This window comes from Lepidochelys kempii, chromosome 18 (assembly GCF_965140285.1).
Source record: "Lepidochelys kempii isolate rLepKem1 chromosome 18, rLepKem1.hap1, whole genome shotgun sequence".
Lineage (NCBI taxonomy): Eukaryota > Metazoa > Chordata > Testudines > Cheloniidae > Lepidochelys > Lepidochelys kempii.
The window spans coordinates 20,221,063-20,245,308 of NC_136397.1; the positions used below are offsets into that span (position 1 = coordinate 20,221,063).

Sequence of the window (24,246 nt, forward strand, 5' to 3'; positions counted from 1 at the left end):
GGGACACATTCTATCCTCATTTGTGGCCTGGATCCAGGTTCCACTGAAGGGCCCTAAAAACCTTGATTCAACGCCCATGGATGATTCTCATTGACTTCAACAGCAATTGGCTCCAGATCCAATTCATGCAATACCACCGAAGTCAATAGTCCAACAAGATATGAAATTAGCACAGGGTTCCTTCTGCTTCCTCATTCCATATGAACATATGGCAGCATCTGACTCCCTCAGGTCGAGCACCGGACGTGGGACTCTGCAGTGAAATTCCTCAAACGCCCCATTGCTGAAGAAGCACAGCCTTTTGCAATGAGAATTAGAGTGACCCAAATACTTTTTGAAAGGAGGCAACATTACTGAGAAGCAAGAATTTTTTTAATAGGCAAAAGTTTCCATTTGGGAAACATCTGAATACCTTCATATCGTGGAACAACGCATTGGCCGGATGGACTGGCTAGCGTCAAAAAGGGTGCTCTTCATTGGATTCATACACGAGGAGAATTTAAGGAAACTTGGCCTAATCTTTTGGAAGTTTATTACTAATATATTTCTTTTGAATTGGTTTTACCAGTTTGGCTCTTTTAGGTAACTCGTAGTTTGTCTGGGTTTCTTTGGCTTACCACTTTGATGTGATATATTACATTAGATTCTACTATAGTTGGGAAATAAAAAATGTTGAAAGCTAAATAAATAAAGGGTCAAAGGCAATATCCGGGAGAAAATTATGGGTGACTGTGAAAGTGGATTTTTATTTCTCTCTCTCTCTCCCTTTTTTTAAGGGATGAAAAATAAGTCTTGCAAAATTTGACACAATCTCCTGATATTCCCACACAGGATATTGAGGTTTTTTGTTATTTCTGACCTTCTCACGAGCTTTCTCTTTTGACGTTTTGTCCATCCACTGTAATTCATCGAGTGTCTCAATGAATGCTTCCCGGATTTTGCCTATTAAGTCTCGGACCTAAAATAGAGACAAGTAAGAAATTCACCATTGACATGCTATTTTTTCTTCTAGAGAGATAGCAGGCTCCTAATGAAGAATAATCTCCTCAAATGCTTTGTGATAGCACATAGTGCTCTACATTTAAATATACATCATAAATGAGTTCCCTGTGTCTGCTACCTTCTGGCTGATTAGCATAGTTCCCAAGACTCGGTTATGTGTGTCTCCTGATTTGGCTGGACTGTGGGAGACATAAACTGGAGGAACTGAAAGGCAGGCAAGAGATAGGCATCATGCTCAGCAGCTAACCATACTGGGATACGATTGGGAGGCAAAGCATGTGGAAGATCACAAATCACATAGCTTGACCCATCTGAGCAGTCTGGCCTAGTGGATAATGTACTAGTCCGGAACACTGGCACTCAGGACTGTTCTCAGCTTTAGCACTGGCCGGCTGGGGGACCGTCTTCAGTATTTCCCAACAAAACAAAGAGAGGATCTGGGGCCTGCTGGTATTCTGTCAGGAAGTGGCTGACTATCTGCACAAGGTGAAATCCCTCTCAGAAGAGAGAGCCCCATAACTTCTGCCTCAGGAACAATGAAACTCCAATCCTGTCTGTCGCCCCTGAGTTATGTAAAAGCTCTGCATTATGTACATATTTAACAGATATTAGGCCATAGGTTTGGGATGGGAGTGGAGGCGGGGGATGAGGGGATCCATGGGAATTGTGGGCTTATGATAGCATGAAAGGTAAACTACATACCATCTTCTTGCTCTCACCAGCAAATGTCTCCCTGACATACAGAGCTCCCACCACGTTCTCCATGTTGTTGTTGACGTAACTCACGCATTCCCGCCAACGGGCCTCTTCCAGTGTTGTCCCATAAAGCGCCTGGAAGAAAAATGCTGGGGAATCAATTCTGCCTATGTACCTTCCCCTCAGCCCCACTTCAAGTTGTTAAAGGGCAAGAGGGCTAATCAAAGAGAGAGGCCCAGCCCAAAGAGAGAGGTTCAGCTTCTGTCCCTTCACACGTTAGCTTTATTTCTTTGGAAGCTCTGGTCTTCCTTCCATTGATCCGCTGTGCACAGGATACTATTAGGAGGTGGTATGGGTACAATTCAATTTCTGTCCCACCACGCTGGCCTTTCGTGGCTTATCTGTCTCTCCATCTATCTGTCTCCCTAAGGAATTTCTGTAGTGCCCCTCACCTTGGTAGCTAAGCATGATACCCACCCCTGTTCATCCATGTGTTGGCTTTACCAGCAGTTCTCAACCAGGGGTCCAGGACCATGAGCAGGTTTTAGGGGCTTGGCCAAGAAGGGTTTGCATTAAACTTGCTGGGGCCCAGGGCAGAAAAGCCACCGTCCCCCATGTGGGGCTAAAGCCTGGAGCTGAAGCCAAAACCTACGCAACTTAGCTTCACAGGGCTCCTTGTGGCATGTGCTACCTCCTAACCCCAGACCTGGCTTTCATATGCAGAAATGCCCATTGTTGTGGCACAGGTGGGCTGTGGAGTTTTTATACATGCTGGGGGGATCTCAGAAAGTAAAAGGTTGAGAACCCCTAGGCTTCACAATACACAGGAGGTGAAGGCATATTAGGGAGAGTTCCTGCCCTCCCGCAATCGTGGTTCAAACAAATGGTCTGTTGGAAGAGTTGTCACTAGTGATGGGCTAATGTCAAATGGGTTGGAGGATATGTATCCAAGAAAGGTCTATCTGGAAGCTCTGAGCCTATGGAGTTCAGATTGACCCAGAGTTTCCCATGGTATTTTGAATGTCCATAAAAGGCTCATTTCAGTTCCCATCTTGAGTCTAATACTAAAGTTGGTGTTTAGTTTATCTGACCTGGTTCTCTTATTCCTAGTGACGTGATGGGATTTGTATGTTGGCCCATCCCCACATGTAGGTCCAAGGAGATGCAGGACCCATTTCCCAGTGGGGCTGAAAGAAACTGAAACATCTTAATTGTTCATTCAGCTTCGCTTTTCACTTTTCATGTCTAGGCATCCAGCTGCAACCTTAACTCAGAAAAGAACAGACCTAGATGACAACACTAGGGATGGGCCTGCCCCTGAACTCCAGATATTAACATCTCCAGACTCTGGGGGTGTTTGGATCTGAGTTTAAACTTCACACACTGAGCCAACATTTCACTCAAAGCAGAGGTTAGAATGTTGATTTGGTTAAAGTTCATTGTGCAGATATGGACTGGCTGCCCTTTGTCTAGGATCATGATGTCCTGATGCTGACGGGTTCAAGGCCACTAATGCAGAATGATGTCACAGCTGAATGGATTCTTTGGGAGGGGAGGGGGTTACCTTTCGGTAGTTGGCCCGGGCGTCCTTGAAACGCCGACTCAAGCTGCTGACCCTGTCAACCACCAGTCGCCAGACTAGGTAGTTCTGGATGGTGCTGTGGGTAGAAAGCAAAGCGGAGTTTAATGTCATGCAATGGGTCACTCTAATGCAGATAGCCAAAGGGCAAGCTTTAGTCTGAATGCAGAGGACAGGGCTAGCAATGGCTGCCAAGTTTCTTGCAACACCTATGGGGACCATGGGGTCTGCTTTTATTTAGCACAGCTGACTAACTGCAGTAGCATCCAGAGCACATAACATGCACAGAGGAGCCAGACCATCAGTATCACTCCACACAGCCCCATTCCCTAGTTCTCTTTGGGGACTAAGTTTCTAATTTCCACCTATTTCTCCTTTTAGAATGTAACATGAGCTAAACCACACCCTCTTGTTTCTTTTCTATGACAATTAGAGGCTGAGACCCTCCCACACTTCAATGAATGTTGCCTTCCACCACCCCTGTAAGGTTGTTATCCCTAATTTATAGCATGGAGTACCCAGAAATGTGACATAATTTCACCAGGGAGTCTGTGGCATAGCCAGAAAAAAAACCCTCCTTATTCCCACTTTGGCCCATTTGGCGCCTAATGGCACCCCATCTCTTCTACCTTAGCTCCAGTTCTTTCCCAGGACCTTTACCTTGCTGAGTAGTTGGAGATAATCGCTTTGAGCTCCTGCAGGTAGGGTGCGCCGTACACAACTACTTCCTCATCCAGGTGGATCTGAACGTTTACTGAAGACATGATGCCTTGGATGAAGAGAGTCCAGTTAAACTCCTGTGAGGGCAGAGAGAGGCAGACACACCGATTCCAAGCTTTTCTTTATACCTATTACAATGAAATCCTGTCTCCTCTCACTGAGCTATCTGGGACTGGATGCTCTGGGGCTAGCAGCAGGGCATATTCAATAGAGAACTGCCTATAGAACTGTCGCCTTACTTGTCCATCAACACTAAGGGTCCTACTGTAACTTGTGTGGTAATATTTGTAAATAGCGCCTACTCACCCTGGCTGTAGAAGACATAAAGTCTCTTAGGTATCGGTGGAACCAAAAGCAAGAGCCAGTCATATTTTATTGCCTTATATATAGATACAGATTTTTTAAATATGCCCTAAGCATGCATCTGATCCCTTTGCTTCTTGAAGTGTGGATCCAACCTGCCCTGCTAGAGCTGGGATCTTTCCTCCTGCTCCGGTTGCAAAATATGCTCCTCCGTTCCGTCTGCAGAATAGGAAAATCTGGACCGTGATGTTGCCCTACCTCCAAGATAATTCAGTCACAAAGGAAGTGTTGTTGGAGCCATTGAACATTGTAACTGGCTAGGAAAGAGATCAACGGCATGCAGTGCAAGACAGGCACGAGGAAAAGTGCCAGAACTTAATGTCATGCGAGAGGCCTCTGTTGTTGGTGAGTCAGAGACGGACAAGGAAGCAGCACCAGTTTAAAAAAAAAAAATCCGTTTGTGGCACCAACCAGATGGGATGAGGCTGGAGCATTGAAGACAGGTCTACAGTGGAGATCGGCGCTATCAAAGCGGTACTGAGGGCACCCCATCATGATGGAAGCAGGCCACTCCGATCCACCCAATAGAGAGCTCTGTGGGGGCGAGGCCATCCGCACTTCCAGATAGAGGACAAAGGCAGTACCTGCAACCGTTGTGTTCAGGGTGGGGGTGAAGAGCACTGCAAGTCTGGATGGACGTCATCTCAGCAGGAGGCCCCAAAATAGTGGGCCAGAGGGGAAACTATAATCCCTGTCACTCCAAAGGGCCTTGTGTGACCGACCAGCATCAAAGGTCCCACAGAGAGACAGCCATCAAAAATAAACAGGGAAATGGGAAAGCCAGGGGACTTGTAGACATAGGCATGGTAAAGACTGGTATAGATAAACTTGAACAGAGGAATGGTAACTGTGAGTATAATTGTAATATTGAAAGGAGAGCAGGTAGTTGTTCACTGATGCCAAAGCAGCAAAGCTAAGCTCACTAACAGTGGGGGAAAAGGTAGGGTTGGTGTATTCTGAATGGGGTTAAAGTAGCAGCTTTGTGGGACACGGGCATGCATAGTGCCACACCAGTGGGTGAAGGCAAATCTTCTCAGTGACCCAGGAAGTGAACTCATGGAGTTTCCGGAAAAAGATGAAAGCCTGAGGCTCACAGCTTCTTATGGCACCCCTGTTTCCTATGGGGTGGGTGGGTTGAAATACACTTTCAGCTGCTAGACGGTGGGAAAGTACCGACAGTGTCCTGCTGGTCACAACTCGTAAGGTGGCGAGTTCTGTCATTGGACAAAGGGGCCAGATGACACAGGTCGCCAGCCTTCCAGAGTCATTTGTGAATGGCTTTTCCCCATGTTCAGTAGAAAAAACATGAATGCGTTGGCACAGTTTCTAAAGGCCACAAAGTCCCAGTAATAGCCCTGCCATTCATGTTACAGACAGAGGCACCTTCTGATAGATTTTGGGAGCTGTGTTGTATCAGCAACAGGAGGGCAAGTTACGGTGGTCGTTATGGCTCTAGGACCCTTTCTCCTGTAGAAAAAAAGATACAATTTACACTCTGGGAAAGTGGAGTTCCTGGCTCCAAAATGGGCAATTTATATTAGGCACCATCCTTCACTGTTTACACAGATAATAACCCATTGACATATGTACTGACATCAGCCAGATTGAATGCCACTGGACAGCGATGGGTAGCTGACTTGGCTGACTTTAGTTTCAATATCTGATACCAATCTGAACATCTAATATTGATGCTGATATTTTTGTCCTGTATGCGCTTGATTTGGGCATAGGAGTTTCTCAGTCATTACAAGATAAGTTTGTGATGCAAATCAAATGGATGACCCCAAAAGTCTCAGTCCCTAAGTAGTAAAGGATGTGTTCATGTTGGAACCAAATAAAAGCTTTGCAATCAAGCAAGACTTACCTGTGGTGCTCAAAATGTCAGGACGACATTTAATGTTGCCAGGGGTGTGTAAGGTATACAGCTAACAAACTGCACCGTGGCACAAAAGGGGCAAACTTTTTGGATAATTCTCCCCTGCATTCCCCAGAGGCAGTAATTTTCAGGCACTCCCTGCCCTTACTGGCTGAGGTTGCTGTTGTATGGAGGGGGACAGGTTGTTTTTGGAGCCCCCTCCCTTTTTTTTTGCACAGACCCCTGAGTCTCTGCTCTGTGCTACAAGTGTGAGCTGTATGTCTGTAATGACTGAGCTAATAAAAAACCCTGTGTTTTTGAAGGACAGAGTCTGCATTTTGAAGCTTGTTACACACAAACCTTTCCTACCTTCAGCTAGACAAAGTCTTTGGTTGGAATTTTTTTTGACAGATACTGAATTTGCCACCACACGGAGCCCATAAAGCCTGTGATTATGGTACCATATTGAATGCCATGAAGAAAAAAACAAACTGTAAAGACATACAACATCCAATATACATCGATATCCTACTTTATTTACCCTTCCAGACCCACTTTGGCCTGCACAACAGCTGGGGAGCAACTAGACTTCATTTACTTTCTGTTTTGCTACTGCCGCAAAACAGCTTGCCAAGTCCTCCTCCTGGTTATATTTTCCCACACAGTTCCCAATTAAAATGGGGTGTAAGATTTTTTTACATGGTGCTAAAGTCTATCATTTTAGTCCCACCCTGCCCTCTGTTTGTAGAAATATATATATCACAGATGGGAGGAGACCCTGCCCTTTGGGGAAATGCTAACCTGAAATTTGATAGTGTTTTGGATTCCCATCAAATTCAGTCGAGTAGTGATGGTGAAAGAAGAGACATTATTTTTCCCACTACCTTAGCTAGAGTTGCTACTATGCTATTCATCAATAGATACATATATCACTTGCATATCTGTGCTAAAACCTACTTAAAATAATATTAAACCCATGGAAGGATGGATATTTAGTTAAGGATTTCCCACCACTTTTGTCGTGTCAAGGCATTGCAAGTCAAAATGCAGACAGGATTAGTAATTGTTTAGTTGGGGGCTTGTGAGCTGTAGACATTCTTCTATACAAAGTGAAGAAGTCACTCAGTAATTTGACCTCTTTGTGCCACTGAAAGTTTAAACATAGCTGGGAGAAAGGAAACTCGAACTTATTCTTGGGACAACTTGTGGTCACAATTGTTTGTGGCATCTGCAGACTTCTGCAATGATTTTGATGGGGATACTTCCATGCTAAAAGAGATGAATGACTCATTAAAAGTTTTACTAAATGATTATTCTAGCTCTGAACAAACCATGTTTTACATCTGTTTTTTCTGTGCATAGAACTAAAGGACTTTAAACCACTCTTTTTGGACTGGAGTTGGCGTATTTATGATCCTGCATGGTTCAGAGATTTAAGGTCTGGCAAATGCTTCAATTGTGGCTTTATTTAAAAGGAAAATGCCTTAAAAATCTCTTAGCTTTACATTAAGAAGAGGCATCACTTTGAATCCCTTCTGTTCGGCAGGTATAAAGAGTCTGCAAAGCTGTTTTTTCCATTGACTAGACAGTGGGGGAAGCTGGAAGCCATAGAAGTCTTATCAAAACACTTACATTCAATGCAAACTTTTCCTGGAGCTCTCTTAGGGTCATTTTGTTGTACAATAAGGTCACGTCATGCCTTTCTTCTGCAGGAACAGTAGCCTGTGGACATTCTTATATTATCTTCAGAACTGACTGACAAGAATTTCAACAGCTGGAATCACACAAATGCAGGGGCATGCTCTCTTGCACGCGCGTGTGCACGCACACACACACTCTCTCTCTCTCACTCTCTTAATTGCTCCTTAAAATATATTCAGTGTTTTTAGAAAGAGGAAACTCCTCGAGTCTCACACTGGGTTTTCTGCATTTCAGTTTATCAGTTAACATCCCAGTTGATAGCTCAGGGTAGTGAGTACGAGACCATTGTGTTATTTCAGTAATATGATGGCCAAGAAAATCCCTCCAGAACCTGAATGGAAAACTGCAGCAGCAAGATGAAACTTCAGTGTGAAAATCCCAGCACTGGCAAACTGAAGTCTGTGGGTTCTCTTCTGCTCTCAGTTTAAAAAATTAAGCAAATACACAGGTAAAGTCAGGATATTTATAAATAAGGGAAAATTTACACTCCATGCAGTGCTGTTTTTTGGGCAGATTACTAATCTGATCTAACTGTGGTTGGGATTTTTGGGAAATACAACCAGTCTACGCCCCTGTTGAACTTTATGTCCACCTCTATCTGCCTTGTACCTAAAATGCATTTATTCGTCTCTACTTGTCTAGTCACTTGTTTGCTGACACAGCAGATTAGAATAACTAAACTCATTTTAGATAGGTTTCAGAGTAACAGCCGTGTTAGTCTGTATTCGCAAAAAGGAAAGGAGGACTTGTGGCACCTTCGAGACTAACCAATTTATTTGAGCATAAGCTTTTGTGAGCTACAGCTCCCTTCATGGGATGCATTCATCTTAGATAAACGTAAGAAATAAACTTCAGCTACACAAAAAAGTTGCAAGCACCTTAGCCAACCTGTGTATGACCCGGATATTAACGGGATACAGAATCTGTGCTATATCCCCAATTTTTTGTGTCCTATTCAACATGGCAAAACAGAGATCCTACCATAAAAGAGAACATGAAAAATAAAGACATATTTTTTATAATCGTAAACCATTTTTTAAATACTCAACAAATCCAGATTTTTCACGTTTTTGAACTTTCATTGCTTGTGTACTTTTGGAAAGTTTTGCCATGTATAAATGCTAATAATTATAAAGCTTAATTGAACTGTAGCATATGCGTATATATATATATAATTTCTTTGATTATTTTGGGAATATGGCTTTGAACTGCTAGAATATTTAGTAATGGTTAGACATGTTATTCCACATCCCGTGATATTGAAAAGAAGTCATTCGACCTACGTAAAAATGTGTTCTTGCAGTAAATTATTCAGCCATTAGAAGCCTCTAGGTTCAATACAGAGATCCACACAGGCTGTGGTCCCTGTTACACAACAGAGAAAGAGTTGGAACTTAAACTATGTGGAAGTTTGTCAGTAGTGGTAGGTATCTTAATGATGAAGTGAGCTGTAGCTCACGAAAGCTCATGCTCAAATAAATTGGTTAGTCTCTAAGGTGCCACAAGTACTCCTTTTCTTTTTGCGAATACAGACTAACACGACTGTTACTCTGAAACCTTAAAAAAATAAATGCCTTTCAAGATGCTGCAGCACTTTAAAAGCACTGAAAGAGCCCTAGATCTGGCCAGGGGAGAATTCCCCCTTGTGTAGGTTTTACAAAAGACCGTTTATGTTGCCTTGCAAGCCCCCGCTGCAAGTCCCAGCATAGGGGGCATGGCGGGGGGCAGAAGGAAACATGGCCATCATCAACACCACCATGACCATTCTGGATCGTGCTATTGAACAATTCACGGACGCTGCTTCAATTTAGCCCATAATCCTGAGTTAACAAAAGAGCTATAAAACTACCTTTGCCTGCCTCCCTGTGGGCTGTGAGTTTTATGTTATGCCTCACAGAGTTGCAGCACAAAAATCTCAGCTTCTCCTGTTCAAGAGAAGCTCTGATTCCACAGATCATGACAACCTATCACGCTTTCTCAGTTCACCTATCAATCTCCCATAATCTCCCATACTCACGTGTGCAATCTCAGTTTCAAGCTTCATAACCTTTGCCATTTCTTTTTGGACAAAATTGTTGTCTTTTGCCATATTCTTGTCTTCTCTGATCATTTTGGCAATGGTGATCATAAATTGCAGGTAGGCTTCCCGCACCTAAACACACATGAAAGGAAACCTTGTATGTCTGTGTAATTTTTATAAGGTTAATTATCTACATTTTCTCCACTTATCAAGGCAATCTTATCCAGAAATTCAGGTTTATAATAGCACCAGTATGAGAGATTTTCTGTGGTGTATCTTGTTGAGGGAGTTCTAGGGAAATCAGCAGATGCTCCGAGAATGAACCATGGGGCTAAATAAAAAGAAGTCATTGAACCAAGCCCCTAGATCTTAACAACCCTGAACGCTGGCAAAATTTGGTTCCCAAGCCAAGCATTGCAGCTCAGACTCTGCCCTTGTCTTTTCAATGCAAACTTCTCTCGTCCATGTAGCTTGTCTTTTTTCTATTGTTATTATCATACAGTAGCACGGAGATGCCTCTCCCAAGAACGGGAGCCCATTGAGGTTGATTCACTTCAAATACTGTCTTTTTATGTTAATTTTTGGATCACAGCTGTATTGCACTTGGCCTTCTGCTTCCATGGGCATGATGCATCATTTTCACTCTCCGTTCCCCTTCAAAAAAATTTGCAAAACATGCAAATGAAACCTGCAGTAGCGGAGCTCACTTCCAACAGACAAGGCCCTGTCCGGCCTGCCCACTTTCAAAACACCCTGGTGCCACTTCCAGTACAATTTTGTTTCCCTTTTAGATCAAATCCAGCACTATGAAGTACTTGATTTGTTTTGCAAGTTCCACTGTATCTCTAAGAAGTTCTGTAGACGATTGCCTTCAACACATGCTCGATGGAGTCTGTGAATGTCAGAAGACTTTGGCCATATTCTCGAAATAGTACCTCAAGAGTATTGAGCTAGTGCACATGCTGAATTCCATGGACAGAACAATATGGGACACAGGACATAGGAATCACAATTTGTTAAGGTGGCTGAGGTGAGGATGCCGGCAGATCTGCTGCCATCAAAATCTCACAGCTGTGTAGTTTGGATGAAGAAAGTCTTGGGATTATATCTCACTACAGGCATGATCTTGAAGTCAACGGAAAGACACGCAGGGATATCAACAGGCTTTGGATCAGGCCCCTACTCCTGTAATATGCAACTGAGTCTGAAATGTTTGATCATTGTCTACATGGTTCCCCCTTCATTCACATTAGGAAATTCAATTTAATGCTTGGCTGCAAATCTACTCAGTTAGCATGAAATAATTACAAAAATAAAAAGAGCTTCTAAAGAATTTTCAGGCCTGAAATTGACAAATTATCTCTATCCATCTACATTTGCAGCGGCTCAGCCAGGCATTTTACAAAGAAAAGCAAGCAAGACGGAGAAAGTGAACAAATTTGATCTGTGCAGTGGAGGAAAGTGAAACAGTTTCAAAATAGTGCCTCCAAATGTTCATGTAGTTTTTGGAACTCACAGCAAAAAAATAAGGATCACCCAACACATACAGGGTCAGATTCTCATCGGCTGAGGATCTGGTCCATTCATCTTCCTTCTATTTGTCCAAGTCAAGCCTGATTTCGTGAATGGAATTGTCTGTCTTGGTGGATATCTGAAACCTTCTACAGTTGGGGTTTATCAGAATGAATTTGCGGATTTGTATGAAATCCCCATATTGTAGAAATATGGGAATAAAAGAATTACCACATTGGATCAGACCTGCAGTCCATCTAGTCCAGTGTCCTGTCTCTGACAATGGCTGGTACCAGATGTTTTTAGAGGATAGTATAAGAAACCCTGCAGTAGGCAGATGTGGGATAATCTGCCCCACATAAAGGGCTCATCCCTATCCCTATAAATTAGAGATTGGTTTAAACCCTGAAACACGAGGTTTTATCTCCTTTCCAGTACTCTTTTTGTTAGCATTAACTATTGCAACTCTGGATAGTCTTGTTATTGATTTATATGTCCAATCCATCTTCGAGTCTTGCTAAATTTTTGGCCTTAGTGACATCCTGTGGCAATGAGTTCCACAGTCTAACTGCGATTGTTGGAGAACATGAAGATTCAGCTATCTGTGGTTTGTAAAAGCCGTGTTCACCTGCACATGATTAGTGAAAGGCAATTTTTAGTAGCAAAGTTCCGGAGTACTTACTCTTCCGTAATTGCCACCATTAAAGTAGTAGTCTCTGGATGGCATTCCCAAACTGGGCTGGTCAATCTGAAGGAAATCAAATACATATCTGTAGTGAGTGATGAGCAGTGAGACTGGCTGGCAAGAAGGGGTCATTCAAGAGCAACGTGAAAAGCTGCGTGGACCACTGGAAGGACCATAGCACTCTGTTACATGATAAACCCACTATAGTAGCAAGCTTAGCCTATTATTCCTTGGAGCTGGAAGTGAGATGAAAGCCAGAACTACTACCTCCAGTTCTCAGAGGTCCAAGCATGGGACTAAGATCTGACTCTTACTCTCTAGGGTAGTATCAGATGGATACTTATCCTGGGTTATAAGGCAAGATTTTTCAGTGACCATTGAGACCTCTGAAAGACCAAAATAAAGTAACCTGCCAGAGACGATGCTGCTCACTCCTGGGCTAGATTTCATTTGTAACAATAAAAGATATGAGACTAACGATATTCATAGTTATGTAGGGACTAGCTATGTTCATTGGATATCTGCAGTAGAGTTTCACGCCATCTATTGAACCCTGCCAGGTAAGTCACTCTACAGTGGCCCAGTGGGTGTAAATCAGTATAGGATCTGCATCAACATGTGTTTGATACTGTTTGGGGTACCATGAATAGATTTGTAGGTTTTTTTTTTTAATATGCACATTTTGCCCATGTTTGGAATGCCCACCAGTACAAATCAGTGCTTATGGAAAGCATGTCTAAATGCAATGCAAATAGCGACCCTTTGTGAATCTGGAGTACTGGGACTTATGGAGATGTAGTTCCCTATTATTTTTCTTACATAAATGATATGTCTGCTGGAGTCCCGGTCATCGTTCCATACGAACATATCAATGAAGACTCGTTTGTTAAATCTGGAGTTCAGTGTGGAGAGTTTTTCTTCAATGCTCCAATTTGGCTCTGGGGGAAATAGGAGGAAAATATGCATTGTTTATTGACGTGCATCAAGGGTAATTAAGTTTCATATATTGTAAGCCTATTGCTTACGTAATTTAAAATCAGACTGGGCAGAGCACTTGAGAATATTTTGTAGGGAACAATCCTGCACTGGTTGGGAGTGGATGAACAAAGTGATCCCAGTGGGACTTCTCTATCTGTAACTGATTATTCATCATTCTTCTTCTTAGTGTAAGTGCTGGACAATTCTACCTTGCACAAAGCACACAGCCCCAGGAAAACCCAATTCTTGCTCCAAGCAGAATGTTTAGATATACAGACAAAACAGTTCAGATGCACAAGGCACTGATGTCCCTATGTTAGTGTCTGGCCTGGGTTTTGCTGGATAGAAGTGAGACAGTCGCTCTAAGCTGGGGGTCAATGCTGGCGGGCTTTGTGTAAAAGATGAGTTTTAAGGAAGGACAAGAGAGACGAGGAGGGTGTTCACCTTGCACTTCCTGGATGGGAGGGTCTTGTAGGGGCAAGACGAAATAAAAGGAATGGGCATTTCTTCATTGCCAGTTTGAAGATTAGGAGTGGGATTTTCAAAAGCTACCAGTGTTGATGTAATTCTGCTTCCAGGGAAGCCAACCACTGATGTAACCCATTGACTCCAATGGGAGCAGAGTTTGGCTAATGCTAAGTGCTTTTTAAACTCCCACACTGAGGTGTATAATCCATACATCACACCAGGCGCTAGTTATCCACCTGCCCAGGCATTTGAACATGCCCATCACCGTGGTATCTAAATAGACCTGTTCTTTTTTCATGTTTCTGATGACAGATCTTCTTTGTTTAATAAAAGGGAGGTTCATTTCTAATGGCCTATAGCATCTGTAAAGCAACTACCACTTTGGTAACTAAATGTCAAAAATACAAATATGTGCATGCAAAAAAGTATATGCAATTACACACCTATGCTACAAATCACCATATTGTTGCCTAGTTAACCTGTGATGGTTCAAGACCTAATTATGATAGTTGCATACAAAAATATAGGAGCACAATTTTTGCATGGGTGTGTGCACCTTGGAAACTTGCATCTAAAAGTTGTAAAAAACTCTGGGGTTTCTACTTTCAGATTTTGTGCCTGTCTTGAGGTTTTAAAATTGTTCATATTTTATCATTTAAAAGTTATCTGCCCTTTACCTGGATTATTTATTGCAAAAAAATGATCTGTGTCTATAAAACAGGGTTCTGAAATCTTTGATTGCAGGCATTAAATCAAGGCCTTCTTGTTTATGCAGATGGATGCATTCTAAATGATGTGTGAATGTCTCTCAGAACTTCGTTAAGGAAAGCCTCCGGGGAGATGTGATGCAATGACATCAGCCTCTTTAGGAAGATAAATTACCCTAACCTGACAAGGTAGAGCTCTCTGAGTACACACTGTTACCTTTGGTGATATTCCAATCTGCTGAAGCCACTGGCCAATCTCCAACCATAGCTAAAACCTCTAACAGGGGCAATGAATCTCGCTGCTCTATGAAGCCTGAGGAGGAAGAAGAGGAAATAAATGTAAAGTCCTGTTTTTGATTCACTAGAAACGAAGAAGAATGGATGAAAATTTAGACTGACCTAAGCAGCTGAAGGCAGATTCTAAAAGTCTCCTATGAACCTGGATGGTGTTACACATCGTGGTGTCATCTTTCAACTCTACTGGGCAGTAACCGTATCCTAACAAGAACTCTTTGAACATGAAATGTTCTGTTCACAGGGTGAAAGAGTTAGTGATTTGGGGGGTGTTTTGTGACTCATTCTGGGGTTCAGACAAACCCCAATCCTCTGGTGGGTTTTGACTTGTGAAACTGATGAATTCCATGCAAAGCTATTAGGGTAACTGTGACACCTATGAGAAGGGAGGGTAGGTGTCTGAAACCTCAGCCTGGTTTCTTGGGCCCCTGATTTGTTTTATAAGCTTTTGGTCTGCTTCAGTCCTCACCTTCGTAGAACATTATAATGCATGGGCAGTGAACACACAAAGATGGAGACTGAGGCTAGTGTTTCTCTGTATAAATCAGAAGTTCTTATCCAAGGATAAAAGTTCTTCAGAATTACACAGAATTATACAGAATTATGACCAAGTAATTAACTGTGGGTGAATTTTCCACTCTGTGTCCCTTATAACATTACAGTATTGAGCCTGGTCCCTGAGTGAGGCCTGTCAGCACTCCCACAATATAAAATTAACTAATAATAAGATAGCATCACTATCATAAACTAGTGCTTTTGTCTGATACCGCATAATTTTTCTAAGTGGTGTAGTATGCACACACACACACAGTCGTTTATAACACATTGTGTATGTTCTGTAAATCCATACACATAATCTTCAAATTCTCTCCTACAAGCCGTTATCTGCCAATGAAGATAGACTAGATTTCTCAGGTAAAATGTAGGCATTGAAAAGCTTATATTTCATTGACCTTCAAAGACACTTAGGCTCCTAAATGCCTACTTTCTTTATGAACATGTGTTTGAGGTGCTTTAGAAATCATTACTCTGTGCCTTAATCACATTTTGTTCTGCTTGTAAATGACTTCAAAAGCAAAGAAAGTTTCATTTAAAAAACCACATGGAGTTGCTAAGTGACAAGAGTTTAGTCACCCATTGCGTCATTTATAAAACTCAAATAATTTAAAGCAAAGAAATAATATTTAGAAGCATCCTAAATCTTGCACTGTCCACATGTAACTCAAAGAAGGGTTTTGCTGATTTTCTTCAGATGTTTTAGAAACATTCTCCTTTGCCTTCAGAACTACTAGAAGTTACTCGTTACTTTGATTACGAGAACAAAATCCTCATCATATAATGCTGCTTTCTGGCATTTAAGTTCCATCATTTTTGGAGAGTGGGAGTTCTGTAGTGTTTGCCCAACAGTTGGTTTTGTAGATGACTCTTGGGGGACACGCTCCTTGAGCTGCCATTCCTGAATATACCAGGGACCTGACCCAACTCCTCCTGAAGCCAACAGGAAGACTTCCATTGACTTCAGTGTGGGACTTGTATTGGGTCCCAGGAGAACATGGGATAAGACTCATGACTGGATGTTTGTGTTCAGAAAGGCAGGCTCCTCATATAGAAGTGGCTAACCTATTACCTAATGTGCCATATCCCAGAATGCACACCCTAAATAAAAACTTGAGTGTGCACTCAAGTCATCTTCCGGCAGAAAGGCAGGGTTTTCAGGGGAGACCTGGAGAGAGAGCGATGTTGGTGGGAAGGTTTTGCCCGAAGGGTGGGTTTGTTACTTTCACAAGTATAGCAGCAGCAGAAGAGGAGACTTACTCTCATTCATGCAGGAAGTGTAAAGCATTTTAGCTTTCCGAAAGGCTTCTTGATCACCCTGCTCCGGAGCCTCCAGCACACCTGGAGGGATGGAACCACTGCAGTGAGACAGTGCCCTGGGTAACCTTCCTCATCATCTGAATCAGTGCTAGTGTAGGAATGCCAGCAACAATCAGCACCCACTGGCTCCATTGACCACGAAATCAGAGTGCTCTGTACTGGAACTATTGTACAGGAAGGGGGAGGTTGTGAAGGACACACACACACACACACACACACACACACAGCTTCTCCTACTCGCACTGAAGTCAATGTCACAAGGCCAATCGATTTCAGTGGGACCGGAGCCGCCCTTTCAGTGTTTGTGCGTTGAGGGGCTGGAGGGGAAAGGCCTGGTCCAGAGATGGGGTATTGCAGGTACCAGGGCATTCATTACTTAGCATGTCACTATGCCACATGTTGATTTTTATTTTTTACCCGACAGTTGCCAGCTGTTAACACCAATTACACAAACACAACCGTGGTATGTCCGTAATTGTGGTGTGGTGGCCGTTGGCAAAGGCTGGCTTTATCATGCCTATCGTTGCGGGGGGGGAGGGGGAATGACATAAGTCAACTTTTCTTTATTTAAAAAAAACACAGTGGTGGTGAGAAATCCCCCTGTCACCACCTCTGCACCCATCCCCCACTCAGATCGAGTGCTGGATGGGGCCTAGTCTACGCGAGAGACATTTGCTGGTAGGGCTATTCAGACAAACCCTCCTACACACAGGTTAGACTGAGCTTTTGGGAGCAGGGACCATCTTTGTGTTCTGTGTTTGTACCGCACCGAGCACAATGGAGCCTGCTCCAAGACTAGGGCTCTTAGGTGTTGCGTAATACAGCTTTTGCTACTACTAATATTCTGGCAAAGGAGTGCTTGGGCCGGCATAGCTTATACCAGTCCCCCAAATGAAATAAGCTATCCTTCCAAAAGGATGTTTTTGCCTGTATAAGTGCGTCTACACAAGGGCTTTGGCTGGAATAAAAATGTTGTAAGAAATCACACCCCTAACTGACATCACCGTACTGGCAAACATTGTAAAGTCTAGACCTGGCCTGAGACGGACGCATGGCTTTTTTCAAGAGTCCGGATCAGATCCTCCGATGGTATGAATCAATGTCACTCCATTGACGTGAATGAAGCTATGTTGATTTATGAATGAGGCTCTAGCTCTTGTTTAGGAAGCCATGACTAAAAATTACTTCGACCCTCTTTCATGGTTTTACAGACCATGGGGGCAATGGTATTTTTTGGGGTAGGGGAGTGAATGCATTGGTTTAATGCAGATTTAATTGTGTTGGCTACCACTTCTGGGGAGCGGGTGGGCGGATATATAGTTCAAACTTCTGATGCTCAGGCTCGTTATTTTGCATACATGCTGTAACCCTGTCCCAGTCCTACCTTTCAGGATGATCTCCAGTTCATCTCTCAGTATGTCAAAAATGCTGTATCTCGAACTGGTTTCTGGGATGACATGCCGGTTTAGCCAGCCCCCACAGGCGTACTGATAGAAGTCTGTGCAAGGCTCAGTCATTGGATCCATGTTCTGAAGTATTCTAGCAGCTACAAGAAAAGGAGTATTTGTGGCACCTTAGAGACTAATTTATTTGAGCATAAGCTTTCATGAGCTACAACTCACTTCATCCGGTGAATTGGTTAGTCTCTAAGGTGCCACAAGTACTCCTTTTCTTTTCGTGAATACAGATTAACACGGCTGCTACTCTGAAATCTAGCAGCTACGTATCACAAAAACTAGATACCTGAGTTGCATCGGATGTCCAAGCTGCACATAATGCTCTGAGGTTATTCAGGGAGGGATCACTGCTCGGTTCCCTCCTTGAGCAAGGACACAGGTATGTTTCCCAAGCAGGTGCTCTGCAGAACAGATCTTTCATCTTCATACTACTCATCTGGGGTAAGATTCACTCTGGTGCAATGGGACTGCAAAAAGCCCTAAGCACCATTTCCAGTCCATTTAAACCCTCAGTGCAAGGACCCAGTGGTGTGCAGGACTTTAAACGAGCCATCTGCACAGGGCAAACTTCCACCCTGGCAAACCCCTTCAGCAGGGCTTTGACTGGCTGCAAGTGGTAGTCCCCCGTGGTGACATTGCCGCATAAAGGCATGACAAGTACTGCACATTCTGATGGACAGTGAGAGGGGAAATAAGACCTACAAGCAGAACAGTTGGTTGGGCAGGGGCTGCTGTGCTTTTTATTATGTGGCTGAAGTCACTCAGCCTGCAGCCTCCTGCCTAGGGCTATTGACCCCCAATGGTAATTTCCCCCTGCACAAAGGAGTGCCAGACTTCTCCCTATTAGTGCCAGGTGCAGATAATAACACTGATACAATAACAATACCATGTAGCTCTTAGATAGTGCTTTTCATCCACAGATCTCAAAGCACATCATAAAAGAAGTACCATTGTTTTACAGATGGGGAAACTGAGGCATGGAACCCTTGAATGCTGATATGTGCAGCCAGCTTTGGGAAAAATTATTCTTCAGTCCACGCAGCAGATCTGATCTCTTATCAACAAGGCAAATTTCTATAGTATAGTCTGCCCTGATTCCACATACAAAAACACCACTGAATTAACTGAGAGTGGGGATCCCAGGAGAGAATTTTTCCCTTTTATGTTGTTTTCTCAGATAGCTTGAATGAGTCTGAATGAGAATGAACAAGTAGCTGCTTACCTGGCTGGTCAATGCTAGGTAGGGTGCAGCAGGATGGCTCACTTTCAGACAAAGGGTGGGATTTTCAAAAGCCCCTTACTTAACAGCTCAAGTCTCATTGTGCCTAAGTGACTTAGGTGCAAAAGTCCCATTGAAGTCAATGGGACTTGTGTTCCAAAATCACTCAGGTGCTTTTGGAAATCCTGCCCAAGATTCAAATCAGCAATGCTAGTATTATTAATGCAGCCAAACGGGAACTTTCATTCCTTTCAGCTCCTGAGCATCATTTCAATCATCTTTTCCTTTCCTTTTAAAGGACAGTCACAGTCTCTTCCTGGGCTTGGGTGAGAGTTGGGGGCAGTGCGTACATCTGACATGACACCTCTGCAGCCAGGGTACAGACGAAGAATTATTACCTGCTGCGACACATCCCGGAGTAATGCATATGCTGCCGGCATTGGTACCATGCTGCGTATCTGTGGGGGAGAATAAAACCACATGATGCCACGATTCACTTACGTAAGGAACAGCTGACACTCCACCACGGCTCGACTTCATTCTGAGCTCACCTGGGCTCTTTTTATTTTATTTTAAAGGAAGTGAATTCTAGTGCCAAGGAAAGAGGCCAGGATGAGAGACCTTTGTCTATCTGAAGAATAGGTGCAGTGAGGGCAGCTACAATGAAAGCGTCTCTCAGGCTGCCCTGCCATGAGAGCACAGCTCATTTGAAGGGGGTTGAGAGACTAGTTCAATTCCCAGGCTAATCCACTCCATGGTCTCTATGATACAATCTTTTATGATAAAACAGACAATAGCTACTGAAAGTTGGATGCCATCTTCGGTGATTTCTATCAAGCTGCTCATGGCACAAAGCACCTTGTTTAACTTTTTCCTATTCAGGGTTGCGGCTCAAAACCATTGTGAAACCTGGAATCTAGCGATGGTATTTTCTGCCAGTGAAAACCTCTCTCAGAATAACTGTGGCTTTGAAAGCCAAGTAGAATAAGGTGCTTCTAGTGTGCTATAAGCAGGATTCCTCCTAGGCTCTTTTTTTCTATTCTGCTGTTCGCTGTCTCTCGGTGAAACTTACCCCTGTGCAGACTTGGCCCAGTTGCACCAGACCTAGGCACCACTTAGGTCCTGAGTAAGCCCTCAAAGTTAGGCATAAATGCAGCATAGTCCTTGCACTTGACAAGTCAGTTGATCTCTTTGTATCTCAGTTTCCCTATCTGTAAAATGGGCATTACCACACTTATTTTATAGGGATGCTGTGAAGCTTTTTTCATTCGTGTTTGTAAATTGCTCTGAGAGCTTCTGATGAAGGAAGGTGCAATGTTAGTGAAGGACATTCTTGTCATTAGTTGTAAATTTTATAAACAGGAATCTGCTCAGGCCACAAAGCTGGGATCTAGATCCAAAATTCCCCCCCCGAGTTTGGGATTGTTTGGTATTTTACAGAGTTTGGCCTGCTCCCCAAATCCTCCAGGATTGTTCAGGAATGTTTGGATGTGGTGTGCTTTATGCCTATGCTTTTCCCTGGCATAATTTCAGTCTCATTTGTGCTTGGCTGCTTTCTGTTAAGCAAAGGATCACTGAGGCCCACACTGGGAAAAAAAACCAAAAAATCACTTTCCAAATGGATTAAACTTGGTTCTCTTGTGCAGCAATGTTTCTAGTGCAGAGATATTGGGCAAACCGATTCAAGCTGAATACAGGTGTTTGCCAAGAGTAGACTCTGTCAAAGTAATTCAGGTAGACGTAGAACAGTGGGGAGGAAAAGAGTGCTTTGAAGTTCATCAGTGAAACCAACAGCAACAGCACCCCTTGTGATTGGGAATGTAGCATTCAGGGCTAAACCAAGTGGGAGTGTGTGTGTGTAGAAATCTGCGTTAGAAAAACTGCACAAATTATGGTCTAGTAATTAGACAGGGGACTGGGAATCTGGACCAGAGGCGATTAAAGTATTTGTGACATCATACAAAACTACTCAAAATTTGAGGTTTTTGCACATTGTACAAACTTGAAAATAGGCCCATTTTTGTGAAAAATGTTCCTAAACTGCATAACTTTTTGAGCTAAAAACCAAACCTTTTCAATGCAGACAAGCAGCTTATGTATCAAAGGCATGAACATTCATGTGAGTGCAAATATTGGCATACTGAAATCGCAGATAAAGGGAGAACAGGAGACGGGCGAGGAGAGGAAGAGGAAAAAGTGCAATAGTCACACCCCACAAATGTGTGTATTTTGCACTGTTCTAGTCAGTATCATGGGGACCCCACTTGTGTTGGGCCTGTTTCTTTACTGCCTAAGATGATTTTACACCACTTGAAAGGGAGAGCACAGTGGGTATACGACTGTACAACATGGCCAGGTCGAGAAGTGGCATTTTCACACGCTTTGCACTGATATAAATGGTAACACAATGCAGAGGGGAATTAGCCTTCTGCTGTGGGATGTGTATGACTTCCACTGAATTCTGTGGGAGTAACGTATATTGCTGGGAGAATCAGGTCCCTAGGTTCTATTCCTGGTTTAACTATTGACTACAGGAGAAATTCATCCCTGTGCAGAAGGAGAGCAGAATGTCTATACACTATCTGAGCTCCTCCGTGGAGGGTTTAAGTGGTGCCCAAGCCTAGAATCAGTCGTCTGCTTGGGGTGAAAGAACTTCACATTGTACAATTTACAAAGCAAATTACCCCACCTTTCAGTTTCCCCTTCTGCACAATATAGGTAACTTCAGACCTACTTCATAGGGGCTTGTGAGACTTAATTGATGTTAATAACCTGTTCCATGACCCCCAGAGAAAGGTGCTTTGAGAGAGCAAAGTGTTACCATTAGACACAATATGTGGCTATGCTTTTTCAGTTGAGCTCTTCAATAGCCCTCACTGCAAGTGACATATAAAATGTCTGATAAACACATTGCATTAGCAGGCGTTTTCTCTCTTCTGTTTGGGCTTGTTTAAAATGATAACATTTGAAGACCATATTTTGACCAGGCAACCCCTCTGGGAGGGATAGAACACCAAGTAATTATAATCACATTTGAGACAATCAAAGAACTATGTATAACATAAATAACAGAGGGTGGGGGTAAAATTTGATGGAAATCTGGCACAAGTCAGATATTCCTCAGCTTTCAGCTCATGATCAGGGACGTTTTGATTTCTGTAATAAGAACATAAGAGCCGCCACACTGGGTCAGACCAATGGTCCATCTAGCCCAGTGTCCTGTCTTCTGACAATGGCCAGTGCCAGATATGCCACTTGCCTAATTGCTCCTCAGATGTTTTGATTTGTGCGTACACGCTGATCTTGCTTGTTCAGGAAAGAGGTCCCTGCCTTTGATGTCTTCATGAACACACGGTTACCTGCAATGGGCTAATGAAAGCTAACACCAAACAGCAGAGGAAGCCCAAATTGGGAATTATAATTGGGAAAGAATGCAAATGGGATTAAAGCAGAGAGGAAATTTTTTTTCTGGCTGCTATAAATAAACTGCAGTAGGGAAAACATGGACAAAAAAATTCTCACATACTCAGGAGAATCAGGCATTTGATTTTTACATCCACAGCATAGGGGTGTGGATGGATTAATTAGAATGAGAGCCACTTCAGCCTGAGATTCACTTAGTACATTGGCAGGTAAAATATATCAGACAAGAACAGAGAAGTCTCATTACTCAGTGTTTTCTCCTCCAGTAACAGTCAATATAAAAGCTGGACTGCTGGAAATAGGATGGGTATCTCTTAAAAATCTTCCTCATTTTCTTAACTGGGACCCAAGATGACAGACAAGAGTTTTGTGATTTTGCTTCTCCACTTCATTTCTAATAGGTCCATCCAGTGAACCTGCTACCTCTTATTAGAAATTTTCCAGAGGAACATTCATCTGTCTGAAATGCTGATTTGTTGGAAGCAAAACCTTTTGTGGAAAAGTGTCAATTTCAATGACATTTTATTGGGAAAGAAACATTGGAAAAGAAGCATTTTGGAGTGGTAGAAATATTCCATTTTGAACTTTTTGGAATGGAATGTTACAGTTTCCAGGTGTGAAAGGACTTTTTGTTTTAATTATTTAAATTTGATTGTCTAATGTGTGAAATTAGAAAAAAGTCGATGTCAGAAGGAAACAGTTTGATTTTATCAAAACAAAATGTTTCGATTGACCCCAAATGAAACTTTTGGGGGGAATTTTATCTTGTGGGGAAATTTGAAATGTTTTGTTTTTATTCAGCTTCAGCTTCCATTGGGCTAGGTGCTGTCTGAGCCCTTAACCACAAGCTCGTCCTTCCTCCCTCGTTCGTAGCTGTGTGCATCCTCGAAGTGACCTGGGCATCACTGAGGTTCAGAGACACAAACACAAACGTTCTTTATCCAGCCCATTCCAAACATGCACAGTTGCTGGTGCAACACATGCTGCAAAAGGACGATGATCAAAGAAAAGAAACGGTTGAGAGTCTTTGTTTTAGTGAGGCCCTCTTATAACTTTGGCTTTGGTTGGAAACCCTACTGTGTTCAAGGAAAGCTTTGAGGTTCCAGAGCAGTTTATGGCCCTCATGCTACTCCAAAGATGCTGTGATTCATACTTTTCTAGCTGTCCAAATGGGTGGGACTGACTTGTTGGCACCGGGATCTGAGTCGTAAAATGCTACAGTTATCTAACGAAGACTTTTAAATGCAGGGCACTAACCCTTTTGTCTCACTCCATTCCAATAGTGTCCATACATGCTAACCTGTGTGTCCCAGCACCACGTACCCACACCCCTCTCTGTCTGCAGCATCTGTCAGTCTCTTCTCACCTACCTGTGGACAGAGCAGCATGTATTATAAAATACCTCCATTGGGCTAATAGTAATAACTCGCCACCCTGAAAGGAAAAAGGCTATTCAGAAATGTCTCTGGCATGTTAAAGTTCTAATTTGAACACTTACAGGCCCCATCTCAGGTCAGGGCTCCATTGAGCCAGGTGCTGTACAAACACACAGTAAGAGGCAGTCCCTGCCCCAAAGAGCTTAGAATCTAAATAAACAAGACAGACGGGAGAATGGAATAATTACCAGGCCTTTTTATTTTTTGTTACTGTTAGTGACCTGATGCACCCAGAGATTATTTAGTGACTGGCCCA

The 24,246-nt window shown here is 43.0% G+C and overlaps 1 protein-coding gene across 5 annotated transcripts in view; it reads right to left on the minus strand.

The window, feature by feature from the left end:
* Nucleotides 1–24,246, minus strand: part of MMEL1 (membrane metalloendopeptidase like 1) — a 67,868-nt gene that overhangs the window by 21,875 nt on the left and 21,747 nt on the right. For 2 of the 5 annotated variants that reach the window (XM_073316630.1, XM_073316631.2), the window contains exons 3-14: nt 19,530–19,589; nt 17,840–18,001; nt 16,396–16,476; nt 14,504–14,599; nt 12,953–13,071; nt 12,131–12,196; nt 9,934–10,068; nt 7,848–7,937; nt 3,938–4,074; nt 3,263–3,356; nt 1,705–1,833; nt 860–958 (exon numbers count right to left, since the gene is read on the minus strand). In XM_073316630.1, the coding sequence (XP_073172731.1) occupies nt 860–958; nt 1,705–1,833; nt 3,263–3,356; nt 3,938–4,074; nt 7,848–7,937; nt 9,934–10,068; nt 12,131–12,196; nt 12,953–13,071; nt 14,504–14,599; nt 16,396–16,476; nt 17,840–18,001; nt 19,530–19,589 (1,268 nt within the window). The remainder of the gene's footprint in view (nt 1–859; nt 959–1,704; nt 1,834–3,262; nt 3,357–3,937; nt 4,075–7,847; nt 7,938–9,933; nt 10,069–12,130; nt 12,197–12,952; nt 13,072–14,503; nt 14,600–16,395; nt 16,477–17,839; nt 18,002–19,529; nt 19,590–24,246) is intronic. The other 3 variants (XM_078849311.1, XM_078849312.1, XM_078849313.1) reach the window with 3 other exon arrangements.